Genomic DNA, 12,955 nt, shown 5'->3' on the forward strand with positions numbered 1-12,955 from the left:
ATATTATTGATATTATTCTCTTATGTTAAACATGATACAATGAGCCCTATATATATACATAACATGTCCTACTCCTAATACATATGGGATTACGGTTATTTACTACTATTTACATAACTATTCTAACACTCCCCCTCAAGCTGGTGCATATAAATCATATGTACCGAGCTTGTTGCATATGTAGTTAATATGAGGACCGATGAGGGACTTGGTGAAAATATCTGCAAGCTGATCATTCGACTTCACAAACGTTGTAGCAATATCCCTGAGAGTATCTTTTCTCTGACAAAGTGACAGTCAATCTCAATGTGTTTAGTTCTCTCATGGAACACTGGATTTGACGCAATATGAAGAGCAACTTGATTATCACACACAAGTCCCACATGACTAATCTCACCAAATTTCAGCTCCTTGAGCAACTGTTTGATCCAAATTAGCTCACATGTCGCCATAGCCATTGCTCGATATTCTGCTTCTGCACTAGACCGAGCAACCACATTCTGTTTCTTGCTCTTCCAAGATACCAAATTTCCTCCTACTAAGACACAATATCCAGAAGTAGAACGTCTATCAGAAGGTGATCCTGCCCAATCAGCATCTGAGTATCCAACGATCTGCACATGGCCTCGATCCTTAAACAATAAACCTTTGCCTGGAGCTGATTTTATATACCGAAGAATGCGAACAACTGCATCCCAATGACTATCACATGGAGAATCCATAAACTGACTCACAACACTCACAGGAAAGGAAATGTCAGGTCTTGTCACTGTAAGGTAATTTAATTTACCAACCAACCGCCTATATCTTGCAGGATCGCTAAGAGGCTCCCCTTGTCCTGCCAGAAGTTTAGAATTCAGATCCATCAGAGTGTCAATAGTTCTACAACCTGTCATTCCTGTCTCCTCCAGAATATCTAAGACTTCCGTTGTGAGATCACAATACCTGAGCTAGACTTAGCGACATCAATACCCAGAAAATACTTTAGTTTGCCCAGATCCTTAGTCTGAAAGTGTTGAAAGAGATGTTGCTTCAATTTAGTAATACCATCCTGGTCATTGCCGGTAATATAAATACAGAGACTCGAAGTAGAATGCTGATAGAATACAGAGTGATCAACTTCACTCCGAGTCATACCAAATTCCTGGATAACTGCGCTGAACTTACCAAACCAGGCTCGAGGAGACTGTTTTAGACCATAAAGTGACCGGCGCAGGCGACATACAAGGCCACGAGACTCCCCCCGAGCAACAAACCCAGATGGTTGCTCCATATAAACTTCATCCTCAAGGTCACCGTGTAAAAAAACATTCTTAATGTTCAGCTGATAGAGGGGCCAATGGCGAACATCAGCCATGGATAGAAAAAGGCGGACTCATGCTATCTTAGCCACGTGAGAGAAGGTATCACTGTAATCGAGCCCAAATATCTGAGTATATCCCTTGGCAATAAGACGAGCCTTAAGACGATCAACCTTACCATCCGGACCAACCTTGACTGCATACACCCAACGACAACCAACAGTAGATTTACCTGAAGGAAGAGGGACGAGCTCCCAAGTACCACTCGTATGTAAAGCAGACATCTCGTCAATCATAGCCTGTCGCCATCCTGGATGAGACAATGCTTCACCTGTAGACCTAGGGATGGAAACAGAGGACAAAGAAGATAGAAAAACATAATAGGGTGATGACAAACGATGATAACTTAAACCGACATAATGGGGATTAGGATTAAGGGTGGTTCGTATACCTTTCCGAAGTGCAATCGGTGTAACTAGGAAGAGACAAGTCCGCAATAGGAGCAGAGTCAGGTGCAGGACGTGAATCAGTTGGGCCTAATGCTGGGTGCGGACGACGATGATATGTCAAGAGTGGTGTTTCTGTGGCGGGGAGTCTAGGAGGAGCCACACTAGACTCCCCAACGGTTGGAATGGGTAAGACTTCTGTGGCGGAAGGTGAAGGAGGAGCTATAGTAGACTCCTTAAAGGTCGGTATAGGTAAGACCTCAGATATATCAAAGTGGTCAGAAGAGGTAAAGAAAGGTTTAGACTCAAAAAATGTGACGTCAGAGGACATAAAGTACCTACGAAGATCAGGTGAGTAACAACGATATCCCTTCTGAACACGAGAATAACCAAGGAAGACACACTTGAGAGCACGAGGAGCTAACTTATCTTTCCCAGGGGCTAAGTTATGAACGAAACAAGTGCTCCCAAAAACACGAGGGGAACAGAGTATAAGGGTGATTGGGGAAACAATACTGCATACAGAATCTGATTCTGGATGGGAGATGAAGGCATCCGATTAACCAAATAACGAGCTGTGAGAACTGCATCGCCCCAAAAACGCAACAGAACATGAGATTCAATGAGAAGTGTGAGCAGTCTCAATAATGTTTCTTTCTCTCTACAACCCCATTTTGCTGAGGGGTATAAGGACAAGAGGTCTTATGAATAATTCATTGAGAAGTCATAAACTGCTGAAATTGAGAGATAAATATTCTAAGGCATTATCACTGCGATAAGTGCGAAAGAAACACCAAATTGATTTTTAATTTCAACACAAAAATTCTGGAATATAGAATACAACTCAGAACGATCTTTCATTAAGAAAATCCAAGTACATCTTGAATGATCATCAATGAAACTAACAAAATAACGAAATCCCAAGGTTGAACTGACTCTACTAGGACCCCATATATCAGAATGAACTAAAGAAAAAACAGACTCTGCATGACTCTCAATACTACGAGGAAAGGAGGCTCGGGTATGTTTCCCGAGCTGACATGACTCACACTCTAATGTAGATAAACTAGACAAACTAGGCACCATCTTCTGAAGCTTGGATAAGCTTGGATGTCCTAAACGTCTGTGAATTAGGTCTGGGGGATCTGTAACTAGACATGCCTCGGAGGAAGTGAGTGAGTTAAGGTAGTAAAGGCCTTCTGATTCAAGTCCTGTTCCAACCGTCTGTCCCGTACTGCGGTCCTGCATAATAAAAGAATCATCAATAAAATATACAACAATGGAGGGCACGAGTTAAACGACTAATAGATGCAAGATTAAAAGGACAGTCAGGGACATAAAGAACGGAATCTAGAGCGACATAGGGTAGGGGATTCGCTTGTCCAATTCCTTTTGCTTTAGTTTGAGGCCCATTGGCTAAAGTAACAGTGGGAAGAGACTGTGAATACACAATATTTGACAAAAGGGATTTATTATCAGAGATATGATCAGAAGCGGCTGAGTCCACAACCCATTGTCCAAGAGTACTAGACTGGGAAACACAAGCAAAAGAATTACCTGCAACAGAAGTATCAGTCTGAGCAACAGAGGCTACTTGTGGAGATGTCTGCTTACTTGCTCGATTTTGAAGGAACTCATTATACTCCCCTTCGGATAAAGAAAATCCCTGGTTACCTGTAGTCTCGGTCTGAGCAACATAAGCATTTTTGGGTGGTCGACCATGTAAAGAATAGCACACGTCATGGGTGTGTCCAAGTTTATGACAATAAGAGCACTCGGGTCTAGATCTTCCAAAACGACCTCCTCCTCGTCTATTCTCCATAGTATGAGATGCCTGATTGTCCACTATCTGGGATGCGAGAACAGATGAGTCGAGTGTCTGTGATGAGATCACTGGGTGACTTGGTGCTGCAGCAAGGGGAAGTAATCGAGAGAATAATTCATCAACTGTGGGGACAGTCGGACTAGCCAAAATCTGATCGCGTACTAAGTCAAGATCATTAGGAAGCCCAGCAAGAGTAAGAACTAGAAACATCTTTTGTCGCTGCTCGTGCTGCTTTTGAACACTCGCAGAAACTGACATCAACTTCTCAAATTCCTCCATGACTGCCTGTACTTGTCCCAAGTAAGTAGACATATCTAATTCATGTTTCTTTAAATTTGTCATCCGCGATATCACATCATAGAAACGAGATATGTCATTAGTGTATAAAGTGCGAGCCTTTTCCCAAACCAAATAACATGTCTGGAATGGACGAAACAAGTGCATCAACTTGGAATCAATAGATCGCCACAGAATACTGCATAATTGAGCATCGATCTTCTCCCAAAGTGCTTTGGCCTTTTCATCTCCTCCACTAGATTTCGTGATTAGATGATCTTGAACACCTTGACCTTTACACCACAACTCGACAGACGAAGCCCAAGCTAAGTAGTTTGAACTTCCCATTAAAAGTTCTGAGGTAACCATAACACCGGAACTGCCAGAACCCGGGTTTTTAGACCCGAAGGCATCGACTCCCAAAGACATCGTTGGATTGAAGTGAGACCTATAAAATTATCACCAAATAACAGAAAGAATCAACTGAAAACTCGCCGAAACAGATGAAGGAAACACTGTTTTTGCCGGATACTGTAGTTGCCGGAAAAAAATCAAAGTGGTCGGAATTAAAAAATAAAATTATGGGTAGGCTCGGAATTTGAGGGCGATTCAACTGCTTTGAAGGAATTTCATCAAAAAGTGCCCGGAAAGTGCCTCACGTGCCGGCGCGTGGGCGTCGGATCTTCGCCGGAGAAATTCTTCCAGCGGCGCGTGCAGCCTTTTCTGCCGGAGATTTTTGAATGGGTTGGTCGCCGAGCTCTGATCTACTTTCCGGTGGTGTTGGTTTTTGCACAACACTGACGGATAGTATGATTCTTGAGGACAGACTTGTTTTTGCCGAAAAAAGAGCTTCCGGTTAACTGTTTTCTCTTCCCGGAGTCGGCTGGAATTTATGCATAGCGATAAATTTCTCACGGTTGCTCTGATACCATGTGAGAAAGCACGGGAGAAATATTATTGATATTATTCTCTTATGTTAAACATGATACAATGAGCCCTATATATACATAACATGTCCTCCTAATACATATGGGGTTAGGGTTATTTACTACTATTTACATAACTATTCTAACAGTAACTAGTCAATTGTTCACGTATGGATTAATGATTGAATTTGCGGCTAAGAGAGCAAGGTTAACCAAAAGAGTTTCTCTGATAACATGTGAAAGAGTTTAAGCATCCAGCTCAAAACATTAAAATAGTGGGTGGAATAGTTTAGGACTTTCCTAAACATTTCTGATGCTCCTGTATGCCCAATGTTGGGCATGGAATATATCTATAAGGGGATTTATTATATGGATGATGCCTGCAATTCTACTCTTTTCATTAGTCATCAAATAACGATGTCAGGTGCTCCTCTCCTCTATCTTGGAAGTGAGCTTAACTGTTCTACGGAGAATCAATTTTATATGGAAAGGAACTACTTTTGGCTTTTTCTCGTTTTTGTATTTTGTTTAGACGAAAGGAAAAAAATAGGCCCTGAAATGAATCATTCGAAAACCATAAATATCATGTTGAACTGTTGGTACAAATAGAACAGAGTTTCTCATTCTTCAGTTCAACCCATTTATATCCATACGTCAACCCTACATACATGAAAAGGGTCTTTGTCATGTGAAACATATATAAGAAGGGAATCTAGAGATGGAGTGTGAGTGATAAAATGGGAAAGTACAACTCAGTTTTGCTGGATGGAACTAGTAGTCTTTGGAGAAAGCAATAGAGAAGAGCAGTTTGCAGCAAAGGTGCAGTAAGAATTGTGATTTTTTAGTTCCTACTATTTAAAATGATGCATCCTGGAGTATCATTTTGAAGTAGCAAAAATGTGCTCAATCCATCATAATTTGGTTTCAAATTGAGTTCATTAGTTTATTATGCACCCAAACGACTTCATGGAATTTTGGCTTTACTTGTTTCTTGTCTCTTGGCTAGAGAAACGGGAAAAACGCCATAGACCCTGAATATAAATCATTTGAACACCGTAAAATGATATTCTCTGTTCGTGCAAATAAACAGGGGTTTATCATGGTTCAATTTAGTGTTGTTGAAGGCTCATTTGAGGCACGCTTAAGCCCTGAAATCGGTTAAAGTGAAGTTGTGCGCTCCATCTCGCGTAAGTAGCGCTTTATTTAAGCTCTTAACAGTGTAGTCAAGGGCGCGCTTAAGCCTTGTAGTGATGCGCAAAACATGTTGAGTGCTTCTCGCTTAGCGGGCCCTTCAGAGTCGTCATCAAGGCTCTAAGGCATACTTTGCCAGTGAACATAATCTTGAGGAGGCAACAACAACAACATGCCCAGTGTAGTCCCACAAGTGGGGTCTGGGGAGTGTAGAGTGTTCGCAGTCCTTACCCCTACCTTTAAGAAGGCAGAGAGGCTGTTTCCGGTAGACCTTCTGCTCCGGAAAAATAAATGGAGCCAAAGAAAAATATCTCCTCCTATAGTGACTGACCGGTGTGTAAAGAATTGAGAGAACAATAAACTGAATACGGTTCATAGTTGAGTGCTGGAATGTTCTGTGGCTCATTAATATTGAAGATAATAAGACGACCTTCTATTAGAGGGATATTCTACAATCATTATTGGTTATAACTCTTTTTGGACCCAAATAAACTAGTTCTGAAGATACAAGTGAAGTAGAATTCAAAAGCAAAAATCATGAACAGATCATCTAATTCTGGCGCACTCAAAGTATGAACATAGATTGCCTTCCATGTTTTCTATTGGATCTACAGAAAATATAATTACCTACAACAAAGATAAATTTAACTCGATCTGATCTAATTAACAGCTGACCTTAGCTTAAATTCTTCAAAAAATTTGCTCTTAAGCATAGATGACGTCTCTTGCCATGAAGATAGGGGCAAAAGCCACCAACTCCCCAGAATTCCAACAAAAGTAAACTCCTGATCTTTTTGTTCGACCTTAGCCAGAGAGAGAAGCAGATAATCTGCAACTTCAACTTTCTTTGCATATATGATATTTCGCTTTATCGTAAAAAAATTCAATTTCTTTGTCCATATATTTGTTATTCATGCTTATAATTATTAGTCTTGGACTACACACATATATTTGTTATTCATGCCCACTCTTTATTTGCACTTTGCGCTTAAAGCCCCAACGGACGTCAAAGAATTTTGCGCTTTTCTCCTTTGATAACACTGGATCGAGCAGATAGGGAATTAAAAGTCTACGTTAGTCTGAAAATATGCAGAGTGGTTGTGTTTTCCTTCTCTGAAGCGCATGCCTTCACCTATGAGGCACTAATCCTCTCGCTTCGCATCGCTTGAGAAGCAGTAACTTGTAGTAACACTAGTAATAAGATAGATATGCAAAAGAGTTTATTATGGAACACGGTATTAGCATGCATACTACGAGTATGGGAAAAGATGAACTGTAGATGTCTTGAAAACAAGGCTGTTGCAGTGCATAGACTGAAATGATAATGTTTATCTCTTTTGGCTTTTTGGACTTGTTACTTGAATTTCCCAGTTCCCTCCTGGAGCAAAATTGATTGGCTCTTTTGTCACTTGTATATAAGTGGGCACCCAGTCACTTGTATATAAGTGGGCACCCTCTTAGTGCTGTTTTTGTGGAGCTAACCTTTGTGATGTTCTTTTTTCTTCTTTACTATTTAATGTATTTTTAAATGCATGTACAGGGTTCTCCCGAGGAATTTATTTGTAAGAACAGAGAAGCCCTTGAAAGCGAATATGTGAGCTCAAATCTCCACCACTGGATTGATTTGGTGTTTGGTTACAAGCAGCGGGGAAAACCAGCAGTTGAGGTATGGGGAATCAGCTTTAGCATCAATTAATTCTAGAACCAGTTGTAGGGTTTGAATTCACTGAATTTTTGGAGATATTGTCATACAGGCAGCAAATATTTTTTATTATTTGACATATGAAGGGGCTGTGGATCTGGATACCATGGATGACGAATTGCAAAGGTCGGCAATAGAAGATCAAATTGCCAACTTTGGTCAAACACCAATTCAACTTTTCCGGAAGAAACATCCTAGAAGAGGACCTCCAATTCCAATTGCCCATCCTCTACGATTTGCTCCTGGTTCTATTAACCTAACATCAATTGCTTCATGCGGAAGCAGTTCTTCATCAGCTACTCTGTATGTTAATGTGCTGGACTCAAACATTGTCCTTGTGAACCAGGGCCTCACCATGTCGGTTAAGACATGGGTGACCACCCAGTTGCAATCCGGTGGGAACTTCACCTTCTCTGGCTCACAGGTAAGTTTTAGAGAAATAACAAGGTCAAGCATTATGATTAGTTAGTCAGATTTGAAGTCATTTTTAACTTTCTTGCAGGATCCTTTTTTCGGTATTGGTTCTGATGTTCTTCCCCCTCGGAAAATTGGGAGTCCTTTGGCTGAAAATATTGAGCTTGCAGCACAATGCTTTGGAACATTATCAACAACATCTGAAAATTTTTTGATAACATGTGGTACCTGTGAAAACAGCTTTCAGGTTATATCGCTAACTGATGGCAGAATGGTGCAGAGCGTTAGACAACATAAAGATGTTGTGAGCTGCATTGCAGGTAATTTTCATGACTGAAATATGTGGCAACTTGGTTGGAGCTTCTCACTAACAAATCTACACACTGAGTGTCTCGAAAAATGAAGTAAGCTGAGAACCTATATGAGATGAGAGCTGGAAGCATGAATTTTCTAAATGATTCTTGTCATGGGATAGTAATTAGGAACTGAGAGCATTGACATTAGACTGACTTAGCAGTCCAGAAAATCCTGTTGTTGTTCGAAGGATGTAAAGTACAATTCTTGTACTTGGCATCTTCTATAAACCAACTATTAGCCAGACCTTCCTGGCATTGAATTACTTGTCCATTTAAAATTGCAGACCTCTGACTTGTCTAATTGGGTGCTTATAGTATCTTTCTGTTGAAAATTTGTGCAAAGCGACATGTTAAAAAATGGTAAATAAATATATTATAGTGGAGCAAGTAATTTTCATAATACTCCTGTCTCCTGATTCTTGATCTCTTGCTTAGCTTTTTCCATTTTTTGTTTCATAGGAAACAAGCAAAAATGGAAAGTAGGTCTTCTCATCCTATAGTTAAAAATTGTTTTGAATTCATGGGGAATGCGCAAAACAACTGAACAGCTGTTCCGATATTTTATCATCACATCTTGTCATTGTCATCTATCCCAAGCTTCTTGATTTCCCAATTAATCTTTTTCTTCACAATGCACAAACCATCTAATGTTAGTCTCCACCCTCCATCTATGTTTTAAATTATATTGATCCAAAGAGGGAGTAATAGGCTTGTGAGATTTCTAAAAAGTGAAATTGCATATTTTGGGAATAAGGACTTTAAAGTAAGAAGGCAAAGCTTTTATCGCACCTGATAAAACAGTAGTTATACAACACTAGGTGATTTCTTCTCATCTATCCAAGCCTTTACGGACAGAGTTACCTGATATATGTGCTGGTAGGAGGTAACAGGTACCGCGTGGAATTAATCGAGATTAGGAAACAATAGTTATACTACAATTCTTATTTGCTTATAGTGCAGTGAATCAGTTAGGAACTGAGAATTTTTTAACTGGATAGTAACATTAAATATGTGGAGGCTGAGTATTTATATGAGAACAGACTAAGTTATTATGCCAAAGTTGAGGGGTGTGTTTCCTATCATGTCGGTACAGTTAATTAACAAATTTTTGATGTTGAAGAATACCAAAATATCAAACACTTGGGGTTCAATCTTGGCAAAGAGGAACAATCAATGTGGAGTAGAGCTCCGTAACTATTGAAGGCAGTGTATTTATCTGTGAATATTTATTTCCATTTTGTTTATTCCCTCTAAGAGGTGGTAAGAATGATCTCACATGATGGACAATATTCATTACTAGGAGCAGGATAGGGCACAGTTCTGAAACTTTTTCTTGTTTTTGGTCCTTGGCTTCCTCTACCAAGAAAAAATAGTCACCTTCCGAATGTTAAATTGGTATCTCTTTGTTTTGATGACTTTTAGATCTTTACCAACTGTCTAGGATGAAGATTATCGAAGAGTAACAGTTATCGCCTCGACAGTTGATGCGAGTCTTCAGAGTTTGCAATATGCATCCTACCCATCTAAAAAGAAAAAAAGAAACTTCTCAAAAAGCAATCCTCTTTTCTATCAGTTGGAATAAGTTTTGGTCGTGTTAGTACGTTGATTTTGAACCTATTGCTTTTCTAGGAGTATTTTGACCTTATCATAGATTTACGTGCCAGTAAAATATAGAGAACGTTTATTATTATTATTATTATTATCATCATCACTGTTATTTTATATATATTTATATTATTTTTCACTTTTATCTTTATTTCGGCACGATGACATGATTTGAGCTTAAGTACAGAAACATGGTCTGTGAGGATTCATATATCTGTCCTCTCTACTTTTTGGGTATATTTCTTGTATACAGGAGTTTTCTTTTTCTAACATCCGTAAAATTATTTTCTTTATCAAAAATATATTGTCCGGTTACGTCACTGGAATGATATATTTCTTAGTTATCCTATATTTTTCAGTAACGCTAAGTTCTGAACCATTTTAATTCTTGCAGTTACATCTGATGGAAGCATCCTGGCTACTGGAAGTTACGATACAACAGTAATGATCTGGGAGATTTTTCGCATTAGAACCCCTGAAAAACGAGTAAAGCATACTCAAGCAGAGATTCCTAGAAAAGATTGCATCGTTGCCGAAACCCCTTCCCATATTTTGTGTGGTCATGATGATGTTATTACGTGCTTGTATGCAAGTCTTGAGCTTGATATAGTTATAAGTGGATCAAAAGATGGAACTTGTGTTTTCCATACGCTACGGGATGGGAGATATGTTAGATCCCTACGGCATCCATCTGGCAGTCCATTGTCAAAGCTTGTTGCATCACGTCATGGGAGGATTGTTCTTTATTCTGATGATGATCTTAGTTTGCACCTCTATTCTATAAATGGGAAACACATTTCGTCTTCGGAATCCAATGGCCGCCTGAACTGTCTTGAACTGAGTAGCTGTGGTGAGTTCTTGGTTTGTGCTGGAGATCAAGGGCAGATCATTGTACGTTCTATGAACTCACTTGAGATTGTGGGCAAGTACAATGGAATCGGGAAAATAGTAACTTCACTAACTGTGACACCGGAAGAATGCTTTGTTGCTGGGACCAAGGATGGAAGTCTTCTTGTTTATTCGATAGAAAATCCTCAACTTCGTAAGACTAGCTTTCCGAGGAATTCAAAATCCAAAGCTTCTGTGACATAGCGAATTTGCAGTTCAGGGCTGCAGTGTAAATTTAACAATATCATCACTGAAGGTGATGCCGAGTTGAGGTATGCTTCTAGGTCTTTCATGGAAAAAAAGGTTCATATGGTTTGAGTCTATTGTTAGTTTCCTGGCAGTGAACTATTATGTATGAGTTCATTTTCCTGTTTCTTTCCTTTTTATTGTTGCTGCCCCTCTAAGGGTATTTACTGTACTGATCTTTATTTCATGTACTCCATGCTCTGCCCTCAAGAAGCTGCACTAGATGCAAGCTTGAGCAAATATCTCAACCTAGAAGCCATAACAGATGCTTCACCAGGGGAACCTAATGATTACGTATCAACCCAAGATCCCTCTACAGATGAACATTAAAATGTTAAATTTGGAATTGTTTTGCGAAACAACTTAACAACATGTTAAATTGTTAATTCCCCAATTGAACAGTGTTGGTCATTCTTTCAAATGTTAATGAATAGCAGATGGCCTTGCCTGCTAGGAGCTTGTATATTTATTTTGCTCTGTGTCTCCAAGGGTGAAATGGAGAAGTTCACCAATATGCAGTAGGGTCCCACCAAAGGTTTAAGATGTCCGTTTGCAGGATAGAAAATTGACGTGTCCCAGTTTATTTTCATCATTCGTTTGATCTGTGAGTAGCAAAATGATTCTTGTAAACAGTTTGTTAGCGTGCTTTGCCAAGAGAAGCAGTGCTGCTGCAAGTCAGGGACATGAATTGGCAAATTTATAGCAACTCTAAAGATCACATATAGCAAGACGAAGGCATTTTTCCTAGGAGTTTTGAGCATCAATCTCCAGATGGATGTCGTGCAATAACATCTTGTTCCAGAGCCATACTAGGGCAAGGTGCATCTTAATTTGGACCAGACTAAATAATCAAATCGATGAATCCCAGTCTAGGCAAACCGATGGTTTCACTTGTTAAGAATTGTAGCATTTGTACTCAAGATCCTGCTCTTTTGCAAGTGAAGTGTCCTCCCTTTCTATCTCCCAATTCTAAAATGTAGTACCAAGTACTTGTATTGTTTACTCTTGTTGTCTAATATAAATGGCGGTTTTATGTTTTCCCATACATCATTTTCCCGGATGTTTGGTTTTGTCGTCTGGTAATAACCTTCTTGGTTCATTTGTATTGGTGTTCAGGGTGAAATGAAGCACATTAAGTCAAGACGGACAGCTATATCATTGGAGTACCTGATTGGGGTTCCATTTTTTGAAGAGGAAAAAATGGATCTTTCTTCAGTAGTTATTATAGCAGTATCCGTGGTAGGGTTCTTTGAGCCTCAACTTGTAGAATGATAAAGAATGGCAGAATATAGCCCCATCTCAACTTGCGATACTCAGCTATCTGAAAGCAGTTGCCACCACCTAATGTACAGCATTTTGTGCACATTTTCTTTGTGATAGGCCTCAAATGTTGTATTAACAATAGTAATCAAACAGCATTGAAATTAGCACCTTGTGATTGCGATCATTGGGTGTTTAGCCCCAAATGATTTTTGTATAGATGGGCTTCACACCCTTAGAAGGAAAACTATATATTTAATAAAAATTCATTGTGATTCCCCTGTTCTCTCCATTTTGTTGAACTTTTCCATTCATTTGTGAGCATCTTGTTTTGAGCCTGTTTTTTCCTTTCTCCTTTTTTGGATGCTTAAATTTTACTCGATACGGCGTATGATAATGCACCCGGCAGAATGGACATTCCGTTGAACCAAGGACCAAAGTCTCATCTCAGCTTTTGTTGAAAGTTACCAATTGAAGTGAAGTGTTTCTTCAAACAACAAGAGGTAGGATCTGGTGCAA

The 12,955-nt window shown here is 39.5% G+C and overlaps 1 protein-coding gene across 3 annotated transcripts in view; it reads left to right on the plus strand.

The window, feature by feature from the left end:
• LOC107784004 (BEACH domain-containing protein B) overlaps nt 1-12,728 on the plus strand; it is a 46,930-nt gene extending 34,202 nt beyond the window's left edge. For all 3 annotated transcript variants that reach the window (XM_075232686.1, XM_075232688.1, XM_075232687.1), the window contains exons 37-41: nt 7,506-7,631; nt 7,720-8,091; nt 8,170-8,401; nt 10,437-11,202; nt 12,293-12,728. In XM_075232686.1, the coding sequence (XP_075088787.1) occupies nt 7,506-7,631; nt 7,720-8,091; nt 8,170-8,401; nt 10,437-11,134 (1,428 nt within the window). In that variant the 3' untranslated portion in view covers nt 11,135-11,202; nt 12,293-12,728. The remainder of the gene's footprint in view (nt 1-7,505; nt 7,632-7,719; nt 8,092-8,169; nt 8,402-10,436; nt 11,203-12,292) is intronic.
• The last annotated feature ends 227 nt before the right edge of the window (nt 12,729-12,955 follow it).

The sequence above is a fragment of the Nicotiana tabacum genome, chromosome 16 (assembly GCF_000715075.1).
Source record: "Nicotiana tabacum cultivar K326 chromosome 16, ASM71507v2, whole genome shotgun sequence".
Taxonomy (NCBI): Eukaryota; Viridiplantae; Streptophyta; class Magnoliopsida; order Solanales; family Solanaceae; genus Nicotiana; species Nicotiana tabacum.